We start from the raw sequence: 22,170 nt of genomic DNA on the forward strand, positions 1-22,170 counted from the left end.
CATTATTAATGAATTCTTCCCCAGATAGAAAGTAGTTTTGCTTCCTTTCTCAGCCATGAACACAATGTTGTTAATAAATTTATTATCTCAAAAATACTTTCCAATGAGTTGTTTTCTTCACTGGAAAAAGTATATTATTAATGTTTTCTATTAGCTATCAGAGTGATCAAAGTCTGCAGAAACCTCTTTTGCTTTAGAGCTGGTCTAAATGATTCTCTGACAAGGGGGACTACTTGCTGATGTGTGGATGTGTAGTCTATCTGTAAATGACCAGATTTTTACACAGAGGCTGAAGAGATACACAACAAACCATCCTTACAACATATGATGTCTTTAATTAAATTGATATTGGTGAGTTAAAAAACATTAAGTGAGAAGATGACAGCTAGGGAAATAGGTATTCTATGACTATAATAAAACGTTTAGAATAAAAAAAGAGTAAGAAACAGCAATTGGCTTTGTAATTGAAGAGAGAAGACTAACCAAGTATTGTCTTCCCAGTTCTTGTACAAGCAGAGACCACAGGAGAATAATTCTTACATAAGAAGCACAGAGAAAAGAATCGTCAACTTTTTATAATATATTTTTGTTTCTGAAAATTATTTGGGAAAACTTTGCCCAGTCAGGGATGAGGATGAGCAAAAACAAGATGTAAGAAACATTAAAGCTGGGGGCATCTAGTGTTAAGAGTGTCTTGGAGAATATAGCAAAAAAAGAAAATGTTCCATTAGATATTATAATTTGGTATGCAACATGAACATTTAAAATTCTGATTAAAGTGACTAAATATGACCTTTTTTTAAAAAAGTCAAATAAGAACTTAGGGGGTAAAATTCAAGATAAATTTACTTTCAGTAGTAACTTGATGCAAGAATATAAATTCTCTCACTTTAATAAACATGGATATAAAATCTTGCTGTCTATATTCTAGGTTTTCCTAAGTTTTCTGTAAAGAGTGATTCATGGCAGGTCACATCTAAATGACTCAACATTTTGAGCTAAAAGGCTGTTTACACAATATACACATTCTTTACTTACAGAGCAAAATAAGCTTAATACTTTTATATTAAAAAACTGGGATACAGTAGGATTAGTAGCACCATAAAAAATAATTCTTCCCCCAAACTGCAGTCTTTTATTTTACTCAGTGTGATTCTCCTCTTAATTGAATTTTTAACGTGCCGTTTTAGTTACTGGGCAAAATATATAATCTTCATCTTATAATCCTTGGAGAAAGTCATTCTGGACCCAAAAAGTAAATTCATTTCCTTATTTCTTTCATAGAAAAATAACAGAGACCTTGCTCTGGCACATTGCTGAGGTACATCTGAATCTTCAGGATTACTAGCCAGCATGTTCTCTTGGTCATATATATAGTAGCACCATTGGTGGCAGCAGTGGGAAAGTTGGGGAGAGTGAGACATCGCATCCTGGGAAGTTTATATATATATATATGTATATATATCACATTTAAAAACACACAAAGAATTCTTCAAAATGTTATGTCCTCTTCATGCACACTTGACATCGGCTAATACGTGTCCTCAAGTCTCCTGCTTTCAGCGTTTCTGACTGAGGTTTGCTGGGAAATGAGAAACAAGACTATCAGATTAGCCTTTTCTAAAGGTGTTTCAATTCTATTACTGGTTCAGATTCATACCCAAACCCCCTCTTTGTGTTTAAGTAGCTCTCCCAATGACTTGGTGGTTAACTATGAGCAGTGTGATCTAATGCAATGACTGGTATTTTTGTGACTCCCCTTCCCACCACTGTTATCTTTGTCTATAGGTCTCTCCCTGTCTTTCTCTTATACATTTTTCTAATAGTCCTAGAATAAGGGCAACCTGGGTAACTGATGAGGAACAAATGATAATACATAAAGATAAGAAATACATAAAGATAATGCATAAAATATTAACCCAAAAGAACATATAAAAATAAATTTTAATCAAAAACAAATCCAATAGTTTATAGTATCCTGAGGTATGTGTATTATATGTGGTCTTACTCATTCAAACACCTGGATGAGAGCCTTGAAAATACCCTGGGAATGGAGACTATTGGACAGGGGAAGGCAACACAGATTATGGCTTTAATTTCTGGAGTGGCTACTGTCTAGTTGAACAGCTGTTCACGTGTTATGAAACAGGTCACATAACCCTTCCTTGCTCTGTCTGTTTTGCCTTTGAAGAATTACTACCAAGCCATCTCAAACCACACATACCTATTATTAGCCCAGTCTGTTTTTCTGAGCTGAGTCTGGTATATGAGAATAAGCAAGAATAAAGGACATAGTCCACTAAATTCCTAATATTTGTTGGGTATAAGCCATCCATGAACTGCCTCTCTCTTCCCTAGCATCTCTGAAGGAAGTTTTGGACCTAAACTAAAGCGATAAGCACCTTACCTGAACATGTCTGACACGTCCACAGTTGCCAGCCAAAAGCTATAAGAGTTGGCGTAATAGTTGCAGGTCCCCCGCCCATGACACTCAATGAAGGGAGCTGAACGAAACTCCTCCAAGCAGGAACCAGGAGAGGCCAGGGCTTGACCTGAGCCCTCTGCCCCTGCACTTGTGTGCTAGAAAAGACAAGGGAAAATGTGCCACAATACCCATGTGCCATGATACCTTAGTGAATACCCAAAGCTAGGTGTCGAGCTTGGCCAAAAATTCAAATCCAGTGAAGGAACTGCAGTCAGAGGAAGAGAAAAGCATCCACCCCAAGGCTGCTCAACAAAAGAAACAGGCAGATGGTGAAACTACATTCCAGCAAGTGTGTGAGGGGGAACAAAGGGTTCGGATAGAAGCTATCTGAGGTTCAAGCTTCTTACTACACAAATGGCAGAGATTCCTCGTATCAGGAAGAAATGCAGATGTGATGGACAGTCAGCTATAGTGACAAAGACAAGGAAGAGCGTTTCATACCATCATGAAGGAATAACCAATCCAGAGAGAATCCCATCCCTGAGGACAATGGGGAATCTGGATGGTCTGACTGTGAACCGCAATCACCACGGCTGGCGCTTCACATACCGCACATCTGGTAAGGGAAAGGGAGAAGGAACACAGTCTACACAGTGAGTCTCTGGGAGATAGCAGTCCCTCTTCTCTGGAAGCATTCTTGGTAGAAAAGCCCATTAAGGTGTCTTCAATGCTCATGAAAAGGAGAAAAGTACACTTTGAGAATTGCTTTTCCATAAGCCCTGTCTCTCAGTATACAGAATAAAGTTATAAATGAAAACTGTAAGCTTTCTTAAAGGGAACTACAGAACCACTGTTAACAGCATTTTCATTTTCCATTCTGCCCTCAGTTTGTATTCATGCTTGCTATAGTCAATGTCATCATTGCTTTAAGAGTTTGGCTTAGTGTACTGCACACACTACTTGCTGCCAAAATGCCCAACTGGAGGGTAGATGTTTAGTAATGCCGAAACCGTGGTAAGAACAATGTCCGGTAAACTGGAAAATACACTTTCTCAATCCCCACCCATTATTTTTGGACCAAAGGGTATTTATTAACCTTTTGGCCATATCTGTAGAATGCTGGGCAGGTACCCAGGCACTTGGAGATGTGGCTTTAATCTATAAAATCAAGTAAAATAGCAAAAGAGTAAATACAGCTGAGTCTACCAAATTTTTAGTGAAAAGCATGAAGGAACCTTTTGAAATACGACTAAACCCATTTGGCAAAGTTTTTCTATAAAATATGGCACTGGTTTAGGGGACCTTTTACTCCCAAGAGTTCAGACTAACAAAAACCACGAAAAAAATGAATTCCTAATGATTTGGGCAAATATATTAAAAAGAGCACCATGATTTTGCTATTAAGAAATGCAGAACTAGGTTTAGCCTTTATATTCAATGTCAAAGAAACAAGAGTTTCCAATGATTCATCCTTTATGATTACTAGACTCCTAGATTAATTGGGTCATGATCAGAATGAAATGGCAATATCTAATATGCCGAGGAGATAGAGGTAAACTAGGGTCCTAATGTGGCAACATTCTAGGAAATCTCTATTATGGTACCACCCTCCTCTTAGTTACTCATGCCCCAAGTCTCACCTATCACTTTCTCCTTCCCACAGCTAATCAATTGCCAAATCTTATTAATTCTATTAATGTGATACATATACCCCACTGAGAGCTCCAATCCATTCCTACCAGGACTACCCACTGTGTAATCCATGTTACACACTGATGTTCCTGCAATCTTTCCTGAAATGTAGCTCAAAAACGTCACGGCTCCCCATTATATATCAAATAAATTCCAAACTAAAATCTGACACTGAAAGCCTTCTACTGTCTGGGTCCAAGTTAACTTTCCAATCTCTTCTCCCTATGCAGCCTACATTCCAGACACATCAATTTACTACCCATCCCCATGTCCTCTGCCTGGTATGCCCCTCTCCCTTGTATGCCCCTCTCCCTTATAAATGCCTGCATCTTAAGTCCTTTCCATCCCTGAAGGGCTAAGCAGTTCAAAACACATTTCTTTCACATAATCATAGCAGATTTCTCCAGTTGGAATTAAATATCCCTTTCCCTATGCTTTCATAACTTTTTAAAATCAGATCTATTGCAGCACTTAGCCCAAGTCTGATATATATTAGATTAATTTACGTACATTTGCCTAATGACCAGACTGTCAATTCTTTGTATATTACACTAGTCTATCATGGATCCTAGTCAAAAGCAGATCCCCAATAAATATGGATCAAACTACATACTGAATTGAATGTTATAAAGACACCTCTGTTCTACCTAAGCTGAGAGGAGTATGATCAGATTATTAGCTTTGGGCTCATTTCCAACTAGCCAAACTAACTAGCTAAACTAACCAAGATTGGTAAAAGTCAAAGGTATACCAATATCTCACCGACTAATGAATGGCTGGATGCTCTGGCCCTTCAGGGGCTCCATGCTCATTGGCATGGGCTCTGGGGTGGAGAGCCAGTAAGAATAGTCATTTCTTGAAGCAAAGTTGCAAACATTATTGATATTGCAGAACATGAAAGGCATGGTACTGAAGCGACGAAGGCAGCTGCCAGCTGTCCCTGGGAAGAATTGGGGAGAAAAAGAAAAAGTATCATGACTTTGTTTCTTCTAACATACTAACAACCAACCTTTCAAAGAGAAACTTTTCCCCATTTCTTAGATAATAAATACACTTTAATTCTTCAGTTATAAGATGCACATTTATTCATATTTTAACATTTCTAAAATCAGAATGTATCTTACAATTTATGTAGGCATTTATTGTGGTAGCTCATTATATGTTCCCCAACACTGTTTTTAAACTGGCGATGCATCTTATAGACAATGGTATCTTATGGAGAATATTGGGTAATTTATTGTGGACAAGGGAGGGGCACATACTGAGTCCTTATAATATCATATCAGTACTGCTTCTCCAGGCTGCCCTCTCTTCTTCCAGGACATCTCCAGTATGTATCTTGTGTGGTTTTGCAATCTCTTTAAGGCTAGAGACAATTGTGGTGATGATCAATATGCACAGGAACCATGGACAGGTTTGGAGGTAAATAATACAAAGGAAAAAATAAATAAGAGAGAAAGGAAGGATGTGAAGGGGAAGAAAAGAAAAGGAACTAGAGCCTTTGAATTTCTGAGCTGGTAGGGACAATAGAGGTTCTCTCTACCAATGATCAGGCCTTTCTTGTCTTCTTTACTCACAAAAGAATGATGAAAAATGATGTACCCTCTCACACATTTTTAAGGTGATGCCTCAAATTTTTCATCAGAAGTTTAAATGGATACTCTGCCAGTTATTAAGATATTGGTTGTTGTCTCTTGGCTCCAAACCCACCCTTCTATATTCAACTTTGTAATACTGGAGCTTGGAAATTTGCAAACCACATTTAAACATTGCCAGCTGTCATTTCTAGTGTTTTGTGAATATTTATATTTAAAAACAAACTTTTACATCACTCTTTTAAATGTATCCAATGTAATTATTTGAAACCTAACAATAAACCTTTTTAAAAGTAATAAACTCATCTTTAATAACTGGAAATTATACAATGCTCCTTTTGCATTTGGAAATTATATTTCCATTCGACTTCCCTCACACAGTTTTGTCCTAATGTATTTTATTTTTGAAAGTCTTTTACTGATTATTCTATCATATTTCTCTGAAATAAAAATTTAAAAGTAACTTTTAAAAACTTTCTGTGACCATAAGGCTTTACATGCTAAGTATTTTATTTGAATTGCCATCTTTATAATTATTATTAATTCACATTGATCAAAAGTATAGATATTATAGACTTTGATAATTACTAAATATTAGAAGTAAATTCTTATTGGAAATGGATTTCTTAATGAGATGGATTAGAAGTGGACTATAGAGGCTGAGTTAATGGAGACTTTAACAAAGCCATTATTTTGAATTGTCCCTTTGAATTTGTCCCCTAGAGGTTTTCACCTTTCAAGGCAATATGCCACAGTACGATTCTTTTATAAAGTGGAAGATGGGTGGTAGTGAAAAAGGATGTAGGAAAGATGATTATCTAAAGTATATATACAGGCAGTTTAACTTAAGGAGAAAGTACATATGAAAGTTGAGGATGAAAGCTGATTTCTTTAAAATTATGCCTGTGTATCTCTTGGTAATTCCTCATGTATCCAAAGGGTTATGCTTACCTCAGACTGAAGATGACTGATAAAAGGTCAGTAATCCTTGAAATCTGGTAGACTGTCAGAATCATTGTGAATTTTTATACAGTAAGTTGGAGATGGGCCTAGGAATCTTTTCAAAAGTTCCCCAGATTGAAAATAATTGATTTAGTCTAATTTATACATTAAGAAAATTAGGCTCAGAGAGGTGACTGACTCAATGTCATGTGAGAGCAAATGACAAAATTGACATAACTGAAAAACAGATGGGTTTAGAATTGGTAGGGGTTGGATTCAATTCTTATCTCCAACACTTTCTGAGTATGTGGCTTTGAATAACGTCTTGGCTGTTTGTGTGTGTATAAAATGGAAAAAAATGCAATACTTGTCCTGTATCTTTTTTGATTATAGTTATGAAAATCAAATTAGATAATGGATATGAAGGTGCTTTTTAATTATAAAGTAATTTAAAAATGAAATTAACATTACCACTTAATTAGGGACAGAGATGGAAATATCCCTGGTCTCAGAAAGCAAAGGAAGAGGCATAAAGGAAGGCCCATAATGATAAGAACATGGGTGTTTGATTGCATTTGCTGTAGGCTACCCAGAGTGATGCAGAATTCTGGTTACAGTTGCCAAATTGTCAAAGAGAGGGTGATCTCATGAATTCTCAATGCCTCATATTCTAAAACTATAAAGCTTTAATAGGTTCTTAGTTTCTTTTTTTTTTCTCCAAGACAGAAGAATTTTAGTTTTCAGTCTATTTCCTCCACTCTCTTTTTTACACACCATAATCCTTTCACTAATCTAGCACTGACTGTGTATTTATTTGATCAGGTGATCCGCCCCCCCTTTTTTTTAAGGTGATTGTTTCCTTAATATCAAACCTATAACTACCTTTATTCTTTGCTTAGCAATCAAGATACCTCCAGTTTGATTCTTGAGTGAGCTCTAGCAGAGACCTTGCAATCTAGTACCACACTTGGGATCTTCGGCCCTATCATGGCCCGCTTATGTTTGAGGCCTAAGCTATACCTGAGTCGGGGCCACTTTGTAGCCTCTACATCTGAATACATACTATGACAGCCCTTCTTTGACCAAATACATGCATTTTGAAAAGCTATAGTGACATACTGGAGAGCAGATCCCAGTTATTTCTTTGCATTACATTTATAAATTTCATGACGCTCAAAAACTTCTAATAGTTCCTATTTACTTGATAGGTTAGGGATTTGAAGTCTACAGGCTTGATTATGGGTATAAATTAGACTCTGACAGTGGAAAGAGAATGGACTGAAAGGAGAAAAAGACTAGAGAAAATTATTTAAAGATAAGAGTATTTTCACAATGAAGATTTGTTGATTGTAAAATTAGAAAAAGATGATGTTCCATAATGAAAGAAAAAGAGGGAAGGAAAAGTAGCAGAGGAAAGATGAAAAGGAGAAAAAAGAAAAGTAGAAGAAGGAGAAGAAAGTTGTTGGGCAAACTGCTACTTTATTCGGCTCTGTAAAATGACCTGTGACTATTGCTTCCATGGAGGTGGATGTGCCGACTCTGGTGGGCCAGGGACTGCCTGGCAGGTGTGGCCAGATGCCCTGGGAACAGACTGAGCAGAGTAGACCTCTGGAGGTCTCTGTTGCTGCAGAGCTGCTTCCACATGGCCCAGGTAAAGAGACTTCAGGAGGCCTCTTGCTATATAGACCCCAGAAATTGGGAGCCTAGACCATCTTCTTAAATATCTTTATGGAAGCAAAAGGGATATATTAGGGACAGGCAGCCCCAGGTCAAACAATGGGGCCGGCCTCAAAATTCAAAGTCACAATTCCAGAAAAAGAAACTTTGAGGATGTGAAAGAGGTCATGAGAGTCATCCAGTGCAGCGTCATCCTATCAACCAACCTTTCCCATCCTAGCATAGAGAAGATGCATGGGAATACGTTAAATGAAGTGGATTTTATATGGAAATACAGTGCTTTGTAGAGCTTTAAACTACTCTGATAATACTTTACAAAGCTAAGGCACCTATTCTAGGAACTATAAACTAGCAAAATTAAGCAATGACCTTACTTTCTTTGATCTAGAAACTAAGACTCCTTCAGAACTTATCTTTCAACTTGATAAAAACCAGTGTCAGAAAAGAGGAAACTACCTCCCATAATCATGTTATGAACACTGCTCACTTAAGGAGCTGCTATACTATAGAGAGCCCAGGGAATCTGTTTCCTCAATAACTAAACTAACAAAAGTAAATGTGGCCCTTTCCAAAATGACTTTAAGCCAAAACTTGTACCTCACTCTGGCTAGTTAATGCTTTTAGTTTAAAGTCAAATTTAACTTATTTAAAACTTACAGTGAGTATGTTCAGCTGCCCTTGACATGGTCTTCAATGCGGAAGCCCCGAAACAACAGAGACATGCAATTTGGCCAAGGCTACTCTAGAACCCAACAAGCTTTTCAAAACAAAAACAAAACGCATAGTAAGAAATAAGATGCCAATTATCTCACCCAAGTCTTGACCATGAGCTCTTTTATTTCCTTGTACATACAGAAGAGAAAAGCCTTCATAAATCTGGATAGTTCCCTGGGGGCATTGTGGGGCATCTGTTGTCTGGCTGTGACGTGTGATGAGGAATCCATGGGCAATAGTGGAGGTTCCAGGGGGACCCGGGGGACCTTGCAATCCATCTGGTCCAGGGGGACCATCCAAACCACGGGTACCTATTTCCAAAGAATCATCAGTATACAAAATTAAGTAAGCTCTGATTGTGACTTCATTTTAGTTAATTTAGTCAATATTTATAGGATGTCTATAAAGGCATTGTCAGATAGCACAGATTTGGAGATAAATAAAATACGGTCCCTGCCCTCAAAGAGATTTAAATGTGTTTTTATTCTTCAGGAATTGTTTGATGATATTAGGCACTAAATAAATACTGAGTGAACGGAACATTAGATGGGAAGAACTGATGCTTATTTGGGGAGTTTGTATGTTATCTTGTCTCTCGCTGTACTAAAGGAGTCCAAAACCCATGACAACATTTCAGCCTGCTGTTTTGTTCATCAATGAGAAAGGAAGGGTGTGGTTGCTATCAGTCTGCCAACTTCAGTGCTGAAAAACATTTTCCTTTGAATCTGTCTGGGGAATTATTCTCAGGCATACCTTTTTGTTTAAAGAATAAGCTGGGCACTCTAAAGAAGCTTTCCCAAATTTCTAATTTCAATCTGTCACTGGTTCTCTTTTTCCATTTAGCCACTTGATTTGAGCTGATTTTAAAATTCTCTTTATATACAGGCCTTTGGCCACTGTGTGTATAAATTTTCATTTGGGGAAAACTTCACAACCATGCCCATATGTGATGAAGATGACACTAACTTGTTTCTTCCCTAGAAATACAGTTAATGAAATGGCAGGGTGTCAGTTCTATGAAGGCTGTACTATCACCAATCAGCCTTGTTGCTACTGATATTTTTTTAACCAATACAAACTTTTATGTTTATATTATTTAGAGATATGTTTATATTATCTAGAGTTGCTAAAACATACTGAAAATTATCAGGACAGGTAAGTACAGTGAGTACCTGGAAAATCCTCGTTTTGAGGAAAAGCTGGGTTTTCCAGTGCTCTAAATACATAAATAAAAACCACCTTTCTATGCTTTTCTTATGCTGGAAAATCTGTGTCATCCTATTTTTTCCCAAGCAACAGATTCCCCAGCTAGCTGTGCTCTCTCAAAAGGAGGCTCTCATGGCTGGAACTGGAGGCCATGTGTCTAGGGATCTCCCAGACTTAAGGACTAGTAGTATCAGCAGTAGCGTTTTACTTGTCTCACCTGGCTGGCCTGGCAAACCTGGGTCTCCTTTGCGCCCTCCTGCACCATCAAAGCCAGGGAGTCCATTGTGTCCAGGATCTCCTGGAGGGCCAATTGGACCTACAGGGAAAAGAAACAGGGTTTTCAAATGTGGGCAGAATAAATCCTCATCTGGGTAGATTTGGGACTCTTAAGGTCCTTGAGTGTCAACGAATTCATTATCTGGTCTTGTCTTTAATCCTGATAAATCCGTGGAAAAAAGAAGCAGACAAGGAATTAGCTTTAGTTTTAAACAATTCACTTGACTCTCTGGAGGTTCCCATAATATGGCAGTTGTGTCCTCCTTGCCTTCAGAACAAGATAGAATGCAAGGCCCAACTTTTGTTGTCAACCCCACCATAAGCAAGGATCTTACTGCCTGGTACTCTTTATTTATGAAAAGACTGCTACTCAACCACTTAATAAGAGAGAAAGACTGAAGTTAGTTTCTAGCTTTCTTTTATAATCAAAGTTGGCTACAAGCATAGAGTCAAATGGCCAACGAGATAGGATTTAATTTAAAAATCGTGAGGTCTCACAGTGGGGAACTGATAGCTCACCAAATCAGCCGTCTATCCTTCTGGTGGTTGGGATAAAGAAAGCCCCAGACCTTAAATGCATATTAATTTAATCATAGAGTTTTTAAGAACATTAACCATATTATTCAAATTAGGATAGCCAGAGGAGCTAGAAGAAATTGGACTTGGCCTAAAAGAAACTAGGGCATGAGAAATTAACATTTTCAAGGAAAAAGCAAGCGGGACCTGTGGTGGTCTGGTATCCTACTAGTTGCTGAGACTATATTCAAAGACAAACTCTGACAAGTGAAAGGAGAATAAGGGAAATGCACCCAAATACATAAGGCTTAAAAAAATGATCTACAAAGGTACCTGGTAAACCCTGAGGTCCTGGTAGACCTGGTAGACCTTTTAATCCAGGCTGACCAGGAATCCCTGGTGGACCAGCATCTCCTTTGATTATAATACTCTGTCCTGAAGGACCAGGTATTCCAGGGGGACCTAAGAGGCAAAACACAGAGATCTGAAGGTAGGGAAGACAAAGGTCAAAAGGAATGGATGCCAAAGTAACCTGAGATCAGAATAACAATTGGTGTGAGAGAAACTAGTTACATATATTGGAATCTGCTCTGTCCAACAGAAATTTGTTTGTGAAAATTATGATTATCTCACCTGAAAGACTGAAAAAAGTAAATAATTTTCTTAGGGTCCCTGGAAAAATTAGGCATATTGTGCCTACTTTCAAGCCTTGATGCATGACTCAGTTACTAGAAAGTCTAATCCACTGCAAATCTATGAACACTGGTGTCAGGGGAAGACAATTCCATTTCCTGACAAGTCCATTCTGATTCTAACATCATTTGCAGTTCTTGTTTGTTGTGCTTGTCAAGGGACCCACTGAACTAACTAGTAGGGGAATTTAGCAGATGCCCTATTTAACAGTTCACAGGAATCTCTGTAAGTCTCTCAGCAAAAAGAACTATTTTCATATTAAAAATATATAAACATATCTATGTGACTTGCTCTGGTGATCTGTTCAGTTAACTATGGGAAAGGTAATATAAAAATCAATAAAAACCTCAATGAAGCATTCTTATTGGTCCTGCATTTATCTTAAAAGGTCCGCTCTTGATATGACATTATTAAAACAAAAAGCTTCAAGAGATTAGTAAATAGAGGGAGAGTCCTGTCTATTTCCCTTCAGTTGTTGGGGACTGAGTCTCTGAAAGTTTTGGCTGAAAGGCAGAATGCAAACTTTCAAATTCTTCAATGAATCTAAGTATCAGGTATAATTAGCTCCAGAAATAAGTCTCACCTGGAGGGCCAGTAAGTCCTGGCTCCCCTTCAGGGCCAGTTGAACCAGGTACTCCAGGGGGTCCCTTCATGCCTGCAAAGAAGGTACATACAATTGCACAGCAAAGCAACAGGGCCATAGCCTTTCCCCAGTTGAATCAGAAAATAGGTATCTTCTCCCAAAGGAATTTAATTTAATGTAAAGCGGGAACCTCAAAACACCCCTTCAAATACCTGGAAATCCTGGAACACCAGGGAGACCAGGATCTCCTTTCATTCCATTGAGACCTGGCCGGCCAGGATTACCCTGAATAAATAAAATCATTAATTTTAGAAGAAAAACAGGGGGGGAGGGAAGGAAGTGAGGGCATAGGTGGAACTGCATACTGATTTACAGTACTGGTCCTTGAGTCAAACTTCCAGGGTTCAAATCTCAATTCACCTCTTATAAGCTTGTATGACCTCGAGTTGATTATCTAACCTCTTTGAGTCATAATTTTCTCACATCCAACATAAAGAAAATAACAGTATCTACTCTATGAAGTTATTGTGAGGATTAAATGAGATAGTTCATATTAAGTACTTAGAAAACTGATTGGCATGTGGTATGTAGTTAATAAATGGTAGCTATTTTTTTTTTATCATTAACAAAAGCACTACTTTTCTTTAGTGTAGCCCTGACATGGTAAGTGCCTGAATTAGAAACTAAGAAATGATAAAGTCCGAAAGACTAAGCAAAAAAATACAGTGAGACTATAATTAATTGCATTTGAGGGATAGGAAAACTATGGGAAGAAAAAGAGTTGAAAGTACCTCTAGAATGGAACTAAAGGAAGAGTTAGTGTGGAACAATAAAGCTGTTATTAACAGTAATGAAAAAGAGGTCAACCTGGTACATCTTATTATGCCAAAATGTAAGAAAGAGCTTAAAAAAGGGGGGCATGTCAGAAAGTCATAGGATCCAGTTTGAAGGGGTTCCTAAACCTAGGACAGTTTGAGCATCAAAAAAATTATACTTTAAAAAACTGTAAATCGTTGTAAAGAATGAGAATTTCTGAGTCCACAATGATAATAAAAAGACAGTAAATGGAAGAGAAGGGAGGCTCTCGCTTACAGTAGGGCCCAGTGATATATGTGGAGGTAGTGCTAGAGTTGAACACTCATCAACTGCCACTACCACAGTACTGAATGGCTGAAGCAAAAATCATAAATAGATATTACATCCAAGGAGAAATTTTGATGAGGAGCAGTATATTTACATGACCTTAATGTGTCTTCTTATAGTTTTACTTATTAGTTACAAGGGGGAAAGTAGTAACCATACAGTGGAGAAACCAGGTAGCAACTTGATGGTGTGATCAAAATGAAGGTACCAAAGGAGGGGCAGATGAACACTGTGGGCCTTGATATCTGAGAAGAAGACACCACTCATGTAGTATTCCATCTGGGGTGCATAACCTGAATCTAACCATGAAGAAAGAGGAGACAAAAGAAAAGACATTCTATTTTTTAAAATGTCAGGGTAATGAAAGAAAAAAAATAGGTTTAGAAACTGTTTCAGATTGAGTGAGACTAAAGAGAAATCACAATTAAATGCAATGCATGAATTGGTCTGGATCCTATATTGGAGGGGAAAAACGCTATAAAGCTCGTTACAAAGTCAACTGACACAAGTGGAATATGTAGGTAGAAATAGAACTATTACATCGATGGATGTTCAATTTCCTAAAGTTGAGTACTGTACTGTGGTTATATAAAATAATATATTTAATATTAGGAAATCTTATGCACTGAGGTATTTAGTGATAAAGGGGCATGATAGATGCAACTTATTCTCAAATATTTCAGAAAAAATACACAATTATAATTATACACACACACAAAACATGCATACAGAGAGCAAATGGGACAAAACATTACCAACTTGTCCATCTGGGTAAATGGATTTTTTTTTGGCCATTCTTGCAATTTTTCTATAAGTTTAACATTTCCGAATAAAACATTAGAAAAGGTGCAAATATAAGAGCTAAGTTGCACTAAATAAAATGAATAGAACTCGGCAATACTAGATTTACAAAATGCTGGTATCAGACAGTGGTCCTGAATCAGGCGTAGTGACATGTGAACTTGGAGTACGTGAGAAATAAATGAAGTAGGGAGTGAGTAAAGAGTGAATAAAGAGAAGATGAAATTTTTAAGTCTAGATGTCTGGAAGAATAGTGATGACAGGAAAGAAAGGTTGGTTGCTGGAAAGCTTTAAGGGCCATTTCTTTAGATTTTTTTTCCTGCTATAAGGCAGCCGTCAGAATTAAAAGACTGAGTCCAGATTGTGTTGACTGCCAAATCTAACAATAATCCTGAATGAAGGAAGGAAGTTTTGAGGATCCATAAAGAACCATGTGACTTTCTGGGTCACTCAAACCAAGGCAGAAAACACATGAATACAGACATAACACTATGCTATTATTCTCTTTTTGCAGGTAAAGGTGTAAAACCAAAGTGCCTATCTGCCTTCCTTATAGACACAAAGCAAAAATATACTGTGGAGCTAAAATTTACCCCTAACTCTTTCTAATTTCAAAGTCTAAAATATCACCACTCACCATGATTACTTCTCTATGGGTGGACTCATCCAAATGCAATGTTTTGATATATATGTTTCCTTTTATAAATTTGCTTTCACTAAAATAAAAGTTTCTCAAACCTAAATCTATACAAACCAAAGACTCTAGGCAAATTATCTTTTTTGAGGACCCCTTTAACTAGAAGGTAGCAAAGGCCCTTAGGTTGGAAGAAGATAGGAAACTTGCCTTTTTCTTTGTTTGTAATTCATCAATAAGGCATGCAAAGAGCCTTGAACAGTAAATGCTAATTCAAGTAATGCAGACTGAAATTGTCATTTTGAATGCAAATACCCACACCCCTTTCTCATCAAATATTTACTCCCATTTCCTACCTGGAGTCCTGGTGGTCCTTGATCTCCTTTCAGACCAGGCAAACCAGGTTGCCCAGGTTGGCCTGGGTTTCCTCTCTCTCCTTTAATACCTCCATTTCCAGGTAGACCCCGGGGACCTTCTGGACCTGGTAGACCTTGACAATGCACAACAAATAACCACATTTCAGTATAACATAAGAGTAGCATAAAAGTTAGGCTTTTAAGTTACCTAAATACTATTAGTCAACTAAATACATTAGCTCTCAGAATAAAATGCAGACTACATTAAAATATATAGATCCATGCTGACTCTCTAAAGTAAATTGGGCTGGGTTCTTTTTGTTATTAACACTGGTTTGCAGACCCCTTTAGTTTGTATTTTATTATATATTAAATCCAATAAGCTCATATCTAAAGAAAGGACTTGGGACATTATAATATTGTTTCTATAATCCCTAACTAAGTGTTTGATTTAAGTGAACCGAAACAAGACACCATAGGGCACTGCTCTGAAATTGGAAATGCATCAGAATTCTCAAGAGGGCTTGTTAAAATAGATTCCTGGGTCTACCCCTAGAATTTTGGACTCTATAAGGCTGAAAAGGGGCCCAAGAATTTGCACTCTAACAAGTGCCCAGTAGCTAAAGCTGCTGGTTCATGACCACACTTTGCAGGGTAATCAGGGATTCAAAGTCATTTGTCTCACGGTGATGAAAATAAAATTGCTTTATTTGCAAGTAGTTGCTTCTATTCAGCTTTTATTACTATGCAATGAAGATAGTTATTTACCAAACTAATTGTTTAATTTCATTTTAGTGATATGCTTCATACATGGGAATATTTTAGTGTCAGAAATTTATTGATTCAATGTAGTACTTTTGAAATTATTTTAAAAATGTTTTATATTGTTTGCATTTTAAATATTTCTGAAGAAAAATAATTTGGCATATAACTTCTGAATAAATAAAATAATTTAAAAAGGGATTTTGCTAAGCTCTTTCCTAACACTATGTTTTTAACACTAAATAAAGATATCGGGTCTTGAAGGAGATCTTATAAATGGCCACATTTTTTTCTCACTAGGTGGGAAATAGCTGTTTCTTGCTTGCAGAGTTCTATGCAGCAGCTGAGGTGAAGACTAAGTAGCCCAGCCTTAAGAAAATAATTATGAAGCCCTAAATAATGAACAGCAAATAGTGAGCACTTACATCTTCTCTCCTCCAGTAATCTTAGTTTTCCACTGGTTTCAACAAAATGGGAAGATATGTAGGTATTATTTTTGAAGGAAATATCATAGGCATATAAATTTAGAATACTTAGTTCATGCTTACATATGGACAAAAGGTCATATTTTTGATCTGATCCTTTCCAGTACTCTTATGACCCAGAAACAATGGCTACATACTAACAAGGCAGCATGGCATAGGGATAACGAATGTTGGACTCTGAAGCTAGAATGCTGGGTTAGAATCCCAGCTCCATTTTGACCTCAGTAAATTTATTAATCTCCTTGGCCTCAATTTCCTCTTCTTTAAAATAGAAATAAGAATAGTATCTAATTTATCAAGTTGTCCCAATAATTAAATAAGATAATATGTATAAACACAGTGCCTGGCACATAGTAAGAATTATATAAGAATTATAAGGATTATATATAAGAAGTTTTAGACAATTATTGTTATTATTATTATCTTCAAAACTAAAGGTAAGAACATGTCTTTAAAATATAAGCCTGTTTTTAATCTTTCAGCTATTTCTATGTGATTTCATAATATAACGCTACTCTATCTGTCACATGAGAAAGAAGAAGCAGGTCCACAACTATATGACAACCATTTTACCTTTGAACAGTTTAAATCATATAGTCACCCTGGCCCAGCAACCAGACAGACACACTCAGAAATTCCCTTCCCAATCATAAAGAAAGTGTTGGGGAACTCAGCACTTAAATAGACAAAAACAACTGTTTAGTTCAAACCCCTTAGATAGGGTTTTCTAAGAAAAATTGTTAGTTTCATACATAATGTATAATTTGGACTAGAAATCAGGTAGCAAATCAGATTATTAAGAGGAAAGTAAACTGTGAGTCAGCCTAACAATGACTAGGTAAGATTAAGATGAGAAAAAAAAAAAGGAACATTTTATAACCCTCTTCCCCAGTCTGAAAAGTAATCAGAACATTGTTACCATTTGGAAAAAAAAACTATGCATGTTATAGGTATTGCTCCTTTTGCAATTAAAAGGAAATACTGGGAATTTTACATGTTATTAATACAGACCTGCTGTTATAGAGTCCCTGAAATTTAAATTGCTGATTTGCTAGTGACGTAAGGGACATATACATTTTATTTTTTAACAATACTCAATAGTTACCCTCTTCTATTACTGAAAATAGCCATGAAAACACAGATCTGATCAATCTCAGGCAACAAAAATTCAAGAAAATAAAATCAATATACAGAGATTACAAATGGGCCAGATGCCTCTCAAAATATTTTAATGCAGTCTCAAAGATAAAAATAAGTGTATTTCCGCTTAAAATTCAACAGATCTCTATGTATAGAATACCTACTATAAATAATTGAAACCACAAAGACCTAATGTCATTTCAAACTTGATTATAAACAAGTCACATTACCTTTACCAAAATGTTAAATACCAGAGCAGGTAGTATTTGAGGATAACAGCACTCTTCAATGACTTCTGAATTATAGCAAAAAAAGTGCATTTCTCTTGTCACACATACAAAGCATTATAAGAAAAAAAAAAAAAAAGAAGAAAGAATTGACCAGTGAAGTCTAACCTTGAAAACCTGGGAAGATCAGAGTTCACCAAAGCCCAAAGATCGATGTTAGCAGTATCAGACATCACACAGTACAAAATAAGATTATGAGTTAGAAGTGGTTCACATTATAGCACAAGTTAAACAATAATTCTCTTTGCCAGCAATTCTTATACCTACAGCGTAATCAGTATGCAAACAGAACCATACAAGAGTACACAGAGCCAAATATTTTTAAATAGAGCTTATTCTAGGAAATAAGCTGCTAGTTTTCATTAATCCAAAAAATGTAAAACTCTACTGAGGACATCAATGTTAACACTGCTACTGTGGCTTTCCAAAAGTTAGCATCTCAAAACATTAAAGTTGGCAAGGTAGTACCATTTCACTGATAGCCTTCCATTCCTTTTACAAAAGGATAATTTTGGATAAAAGTTTATCTTGGCCTCTGCTATTCTTTACGAAAAACACGAGGTGCAAATTTCTTGGTATGTGCAAACTGCCCCAAGGAGCTAGAGCTAAATTTAAAGGCCTCATTAGACAGAAACACAAAGATAAAAGGTGATTAGAGAAATTAAAACATGAGTACACAATGGCCATTGCCAATTGTACTTTTGTTTGTCTTCTATGAAAATCATTCCATGAAGCCACATTGTGATTTTTTTATAATTCATTAAGAGGCTTTTGTCTGTGCATTAGTACTTGCAATAAGCTACTCAAAAAGAAAAAGCCAATATATATTTGCTCACCACTGAACTTGAAAACTCAGTCGAATTTTCCAAAGATGTGAAGACCATCAGTGAAGGGGTGCTTCAAAATACTTTGGCATGCAATATTCCACCCCAAACCACAGAAAATATCACATTTACTTTATATTATTCAATGCACATATTAAATCAGGCTATTAACTATTAAAAGAGGGATCATTTAATAAAAAGATAAAAAGCCTACAAATAGGACAACTCTTGGTTAATGTTAATTGACTCTAAAAACAATTTCCTTTTCTTACAAGTCTTGCTATGATTTATAAGCACTGAGGTTAGCAAAGAGAATAAATTGTGCTAGAGCACTGAATTCTAGGAATTAGAAGACCTACGATCTATTCTTGGCTCTACTACTTACATCTACTGGATTCTGGGCTATTCAATCTCTCTGAGATCGTTTTCTCACACACATAATGGGAATAGTGTTGTCTGCCCTAACCTCTCTCACAGAGTTGTTTTAAAAATCATATTTAATTTTTAAAATACCTGATATCTGCCTTGTGCAAGATGCTACAGGGAACACAAATATTAACTAGACCCACACTCTGCTCTCAAGGAGCTTACAATGAAGGTATATTATATGATACAAATGGTGGCATGTCATATAAATATAAAACATTACCATTACCATTACCATTACTGCTTAGTAATAAAACTTCAAAGTATTTGATCATTTGAAATTGAGAAGGCTAAAAATCAGGCTTCTGTTTGTTCCAGTGGTTTCTAAATCACATACAGCAAACTGACTCAAGACAACTGAGCAGAGTCTGGCCACACAATTAGGTAAATAAATTAGAATTCTTACCTAAGATAACTCAGAGTTTGAGTGAAGACATTTTATATATGCGTTTGATATGGAAGGACCAAAACAAGAACTCTTAGAAAAATGTCATTGAAATCTATGATATTTCAGTCTGAGTAACAAGGAAAACTTCAGATCATATCATAGCAAAACTTCTAAGACTTCAATATCTAAAAGGTAACATTTTAATGAGTTATATGCCAAGTCAATTTTTGTACATGAGGCTCTCAACCCATTATTTCTCAAATGACCTAACAAAGTTTAACTGAACAAAATAAAACAAAAAATCCTGAAGTCTTTTATATAAGTGGTAATAACTAAAGATAAGCTGAACTGATTGGAACATTTTAAATACAGTTTCTGCTTACGATTGTAGTATTCAACGATTATAAAAAAGAGAATACTGCAGATACCAAGTTCCAGTAACTATCTAATTTAGAATATATCTGGTAAATAAGCTGTCAAATTGGTTTTAAAGTAATGTGGCTACTTTCCTTTTTCTTCTTTGAATATATTTTAGTGTCTCAGAAGAAAGCAATCTTCTTCTAGCTAATAGTAGAATCTGGATGTGATCAAGGCAGCAGACGTCTATGTAAGTCAGACAGGGAAAGATTCAAAATTACTTCAAAGTATACCCTAGTCTTCTCTTTTATCTTGGCAATGGTTAAATAGCATGTTTTTGTCTTAATCTTTTTGATGATATCCATTTAGGAAAAACACAAGCAGTTAGTATGGGTTGATGGAGCTTTTGAGGCAACAGAAAATAAGAAAGTAAAGGCAGTGGCCAGTCTGCTATGGATGAGTCTCCTAAAATGGCAAAAGCAGCTTTGCTTCATCACTTAACTTATTTATAACTAGAATGAGAGGCCAGATCAGAAGCATCAAGCTATACAATGGACTCTACATGTTACTAGTAGAATAGACACTTAACTGAGTACTGGGGAGCCCTAAGTCAGATGCCCAGCTATGCTGGTAACTAACAATATGACCTTGAGCAAGCTTCTTAACCTCCTTGGGCCTCAGTTTTCTCATGTGTGACTAAACTTTACACAGGTTTCTCTGAGCCGTCTTCTCAACTAGGCCTCACCCATGGGCCCTGCCCTTGGTCTGCTGAGTCAAGTTTTAGCAAGAATTCTGCTAAGTCAATTTAGGGAGAGTCTCCCAACCCTTGATAGCTGATCAAGTTCCTCATTCCTCATCCTTGATGTCTAAGCCCTTGGCTTGCCTTTAGCAAAAATTCTAATAGGCCAGTTTACCCTCGATGTCTCCTTTTTGTAATTTTTTATCCACTGACTCCATCACCCTGCTAGTTGACTATAAATCCCCATTTGTCGTTGTTATATTCAGAGTTGAGCTCAGTCTCTTTCTCTCTCCTATTGAAATAGTCTTTCCCCTACTGCAATAGTCTTGAATAAAATCTATCTTGCTATTATTAACAAGTGTCTAGTAAATAATATTTCTGAGAAATGTAAAACTTAGGTACCTTCTACATCGGATACTCTATGGTTATATGAAATGGATTTGTGGGACAGTAATAAACCAGAGAATCAACTCAGAATCTTGAAAAATTATGAATTTTAAACAGATAAAAAGAGAAAATTTCCTGCCATTCCCAACAACCAGAATTCAGGAGTATACTTTCTGCTCTTGTAGTTTCTCCTTAGAAATCTGAAAAGGGCTATTTATCTTGAGTAATAATAAACACATTAAGATATTTGTGGTTCTTTTTACTCCTGATTAGGTGAATATCTTTTAATACAAATCAGCAATTTTCTATTGGGAACCTCTTGGTAACTGCTCTTTGATGTGTACTATTTATAGGTATAGGATGAACATAGGATTAAGAGGCTTTAATCTGTGCTGGTTGCATTTAATTTTTTGTTTTATTCTGTGCCTATTAGTCCATTTTCATAGCAGTAGAATTTAGAACTCTGTGACAATCCAAAATGCAAAAATGGGGTGGTTTGAAAAATTATGCGAGGTATGGCAAGTCAAGAACTGTATATTTGCAGGATCTGACAATACATATTATTGTTTACAAAAATGCCTTTTTGAAGAACAGTTCATTTCATTTATGCTAACAGACATAAGGCAAAAACTTTTAAATATAATCTAAAGGCAAAGGTAAAATATTATACAATATACTTTTGGGTACTAAAATTTTCAACTAAAAATGACACAAATATATGAATTTTAAAATGTTAAATTAATTTTCCTAATTAGGTAATTTTGAGTTATTCCAATACTCAGAAGCACTGAACTCTACAAGTTCCTGACAACTTTCAGAGATAGACCAACATGTAAGAACTGAATTGGCATATATGCTCTTAAAATATATTCAAACATTTGAAAACATTAGGTACAGGTGTACATATACCTATATACACACATATGCATACACTATATATGTGTATATAAATAATATACACATACATGAAATATATATAAAATATAAGAAAAGTTTCATACTTCATGCAGATACTACTTTGGAGTTAAGGAGCTAACCTGTAGGACCTGGATAGGGATCAAAGTTCACCAAGGCCCAATGTCATCATTAACAAAAAGGAAAAATACCAAATTGTTAGAAATA

At 36.2% G+C, this 22,170-nt stretch overlaps 1 protein-coding gene across 1 annotated transcript in view; it reads right to left on the reverse strand.

Moving 5' to 3' along the window:
• Positions 1–315: 315 nt before the first annotated feature.
• Positions 316–22,170, reverse strand: part of COL4A5 (collagen type IV alpha 5 chain) — a 196,253-nt gene continuing 174,398 nt past the window's right edge. The window contains exons 42-51 of the mRNA XM_010946101.3: positions 15,254–15,387; positions 12,532–12,604; positions 12,320–12,391; positions 11,377–11,505; positions 10,469–10,567; positions 9,144–9,356; positions 4,880–5,057; positions 2,927–3,041; positions 2,408–2,580; positions 316–1,582 (exon numbers count right to left, since the gene is read on the reverse strand). Coding sequence (XP_010944403.2) covers positions 1,501–1,582; positions 2,408–2,580; positions 2,927–3,041; positions 4,880–5,057; positions 9,144–9,356; positions 10,469–10,567; positions 11,377–11,505; positions 12,320–12,391; positions 12,532–12,604; positions 15,254–15,387 — 1,268 coding nt within the window. The 3' untranslated portion in view covers positions 316–1,500. The remainder of the gene's footprint in view (positions 1,583–2,407; positions 2,581–2,926; positions 3,042–4,879; positions 5,058–9,143; positions 9,357–10,468; positions 10,568–11,376; positions 11,506–12,319; positions 12,392–12,531; positions 12,605–15,253; positions 15,388–22,170) is intronic.

Source organism: Camelus bactrianus, chromosome X (assembly GCF_048773025.1).
Source record: "Camelus bactrianus isolate YW-2024 breed Bactrian camel chromosome X, ASM4877302v1, whole genome shotgun sequence".
NCBI classification, from domain to species: Eukaryota; Metazoa; Chordata; class Mammalia; order Artiodactyla; family Camelidae; genus Camelus; species Camelus bactrianus.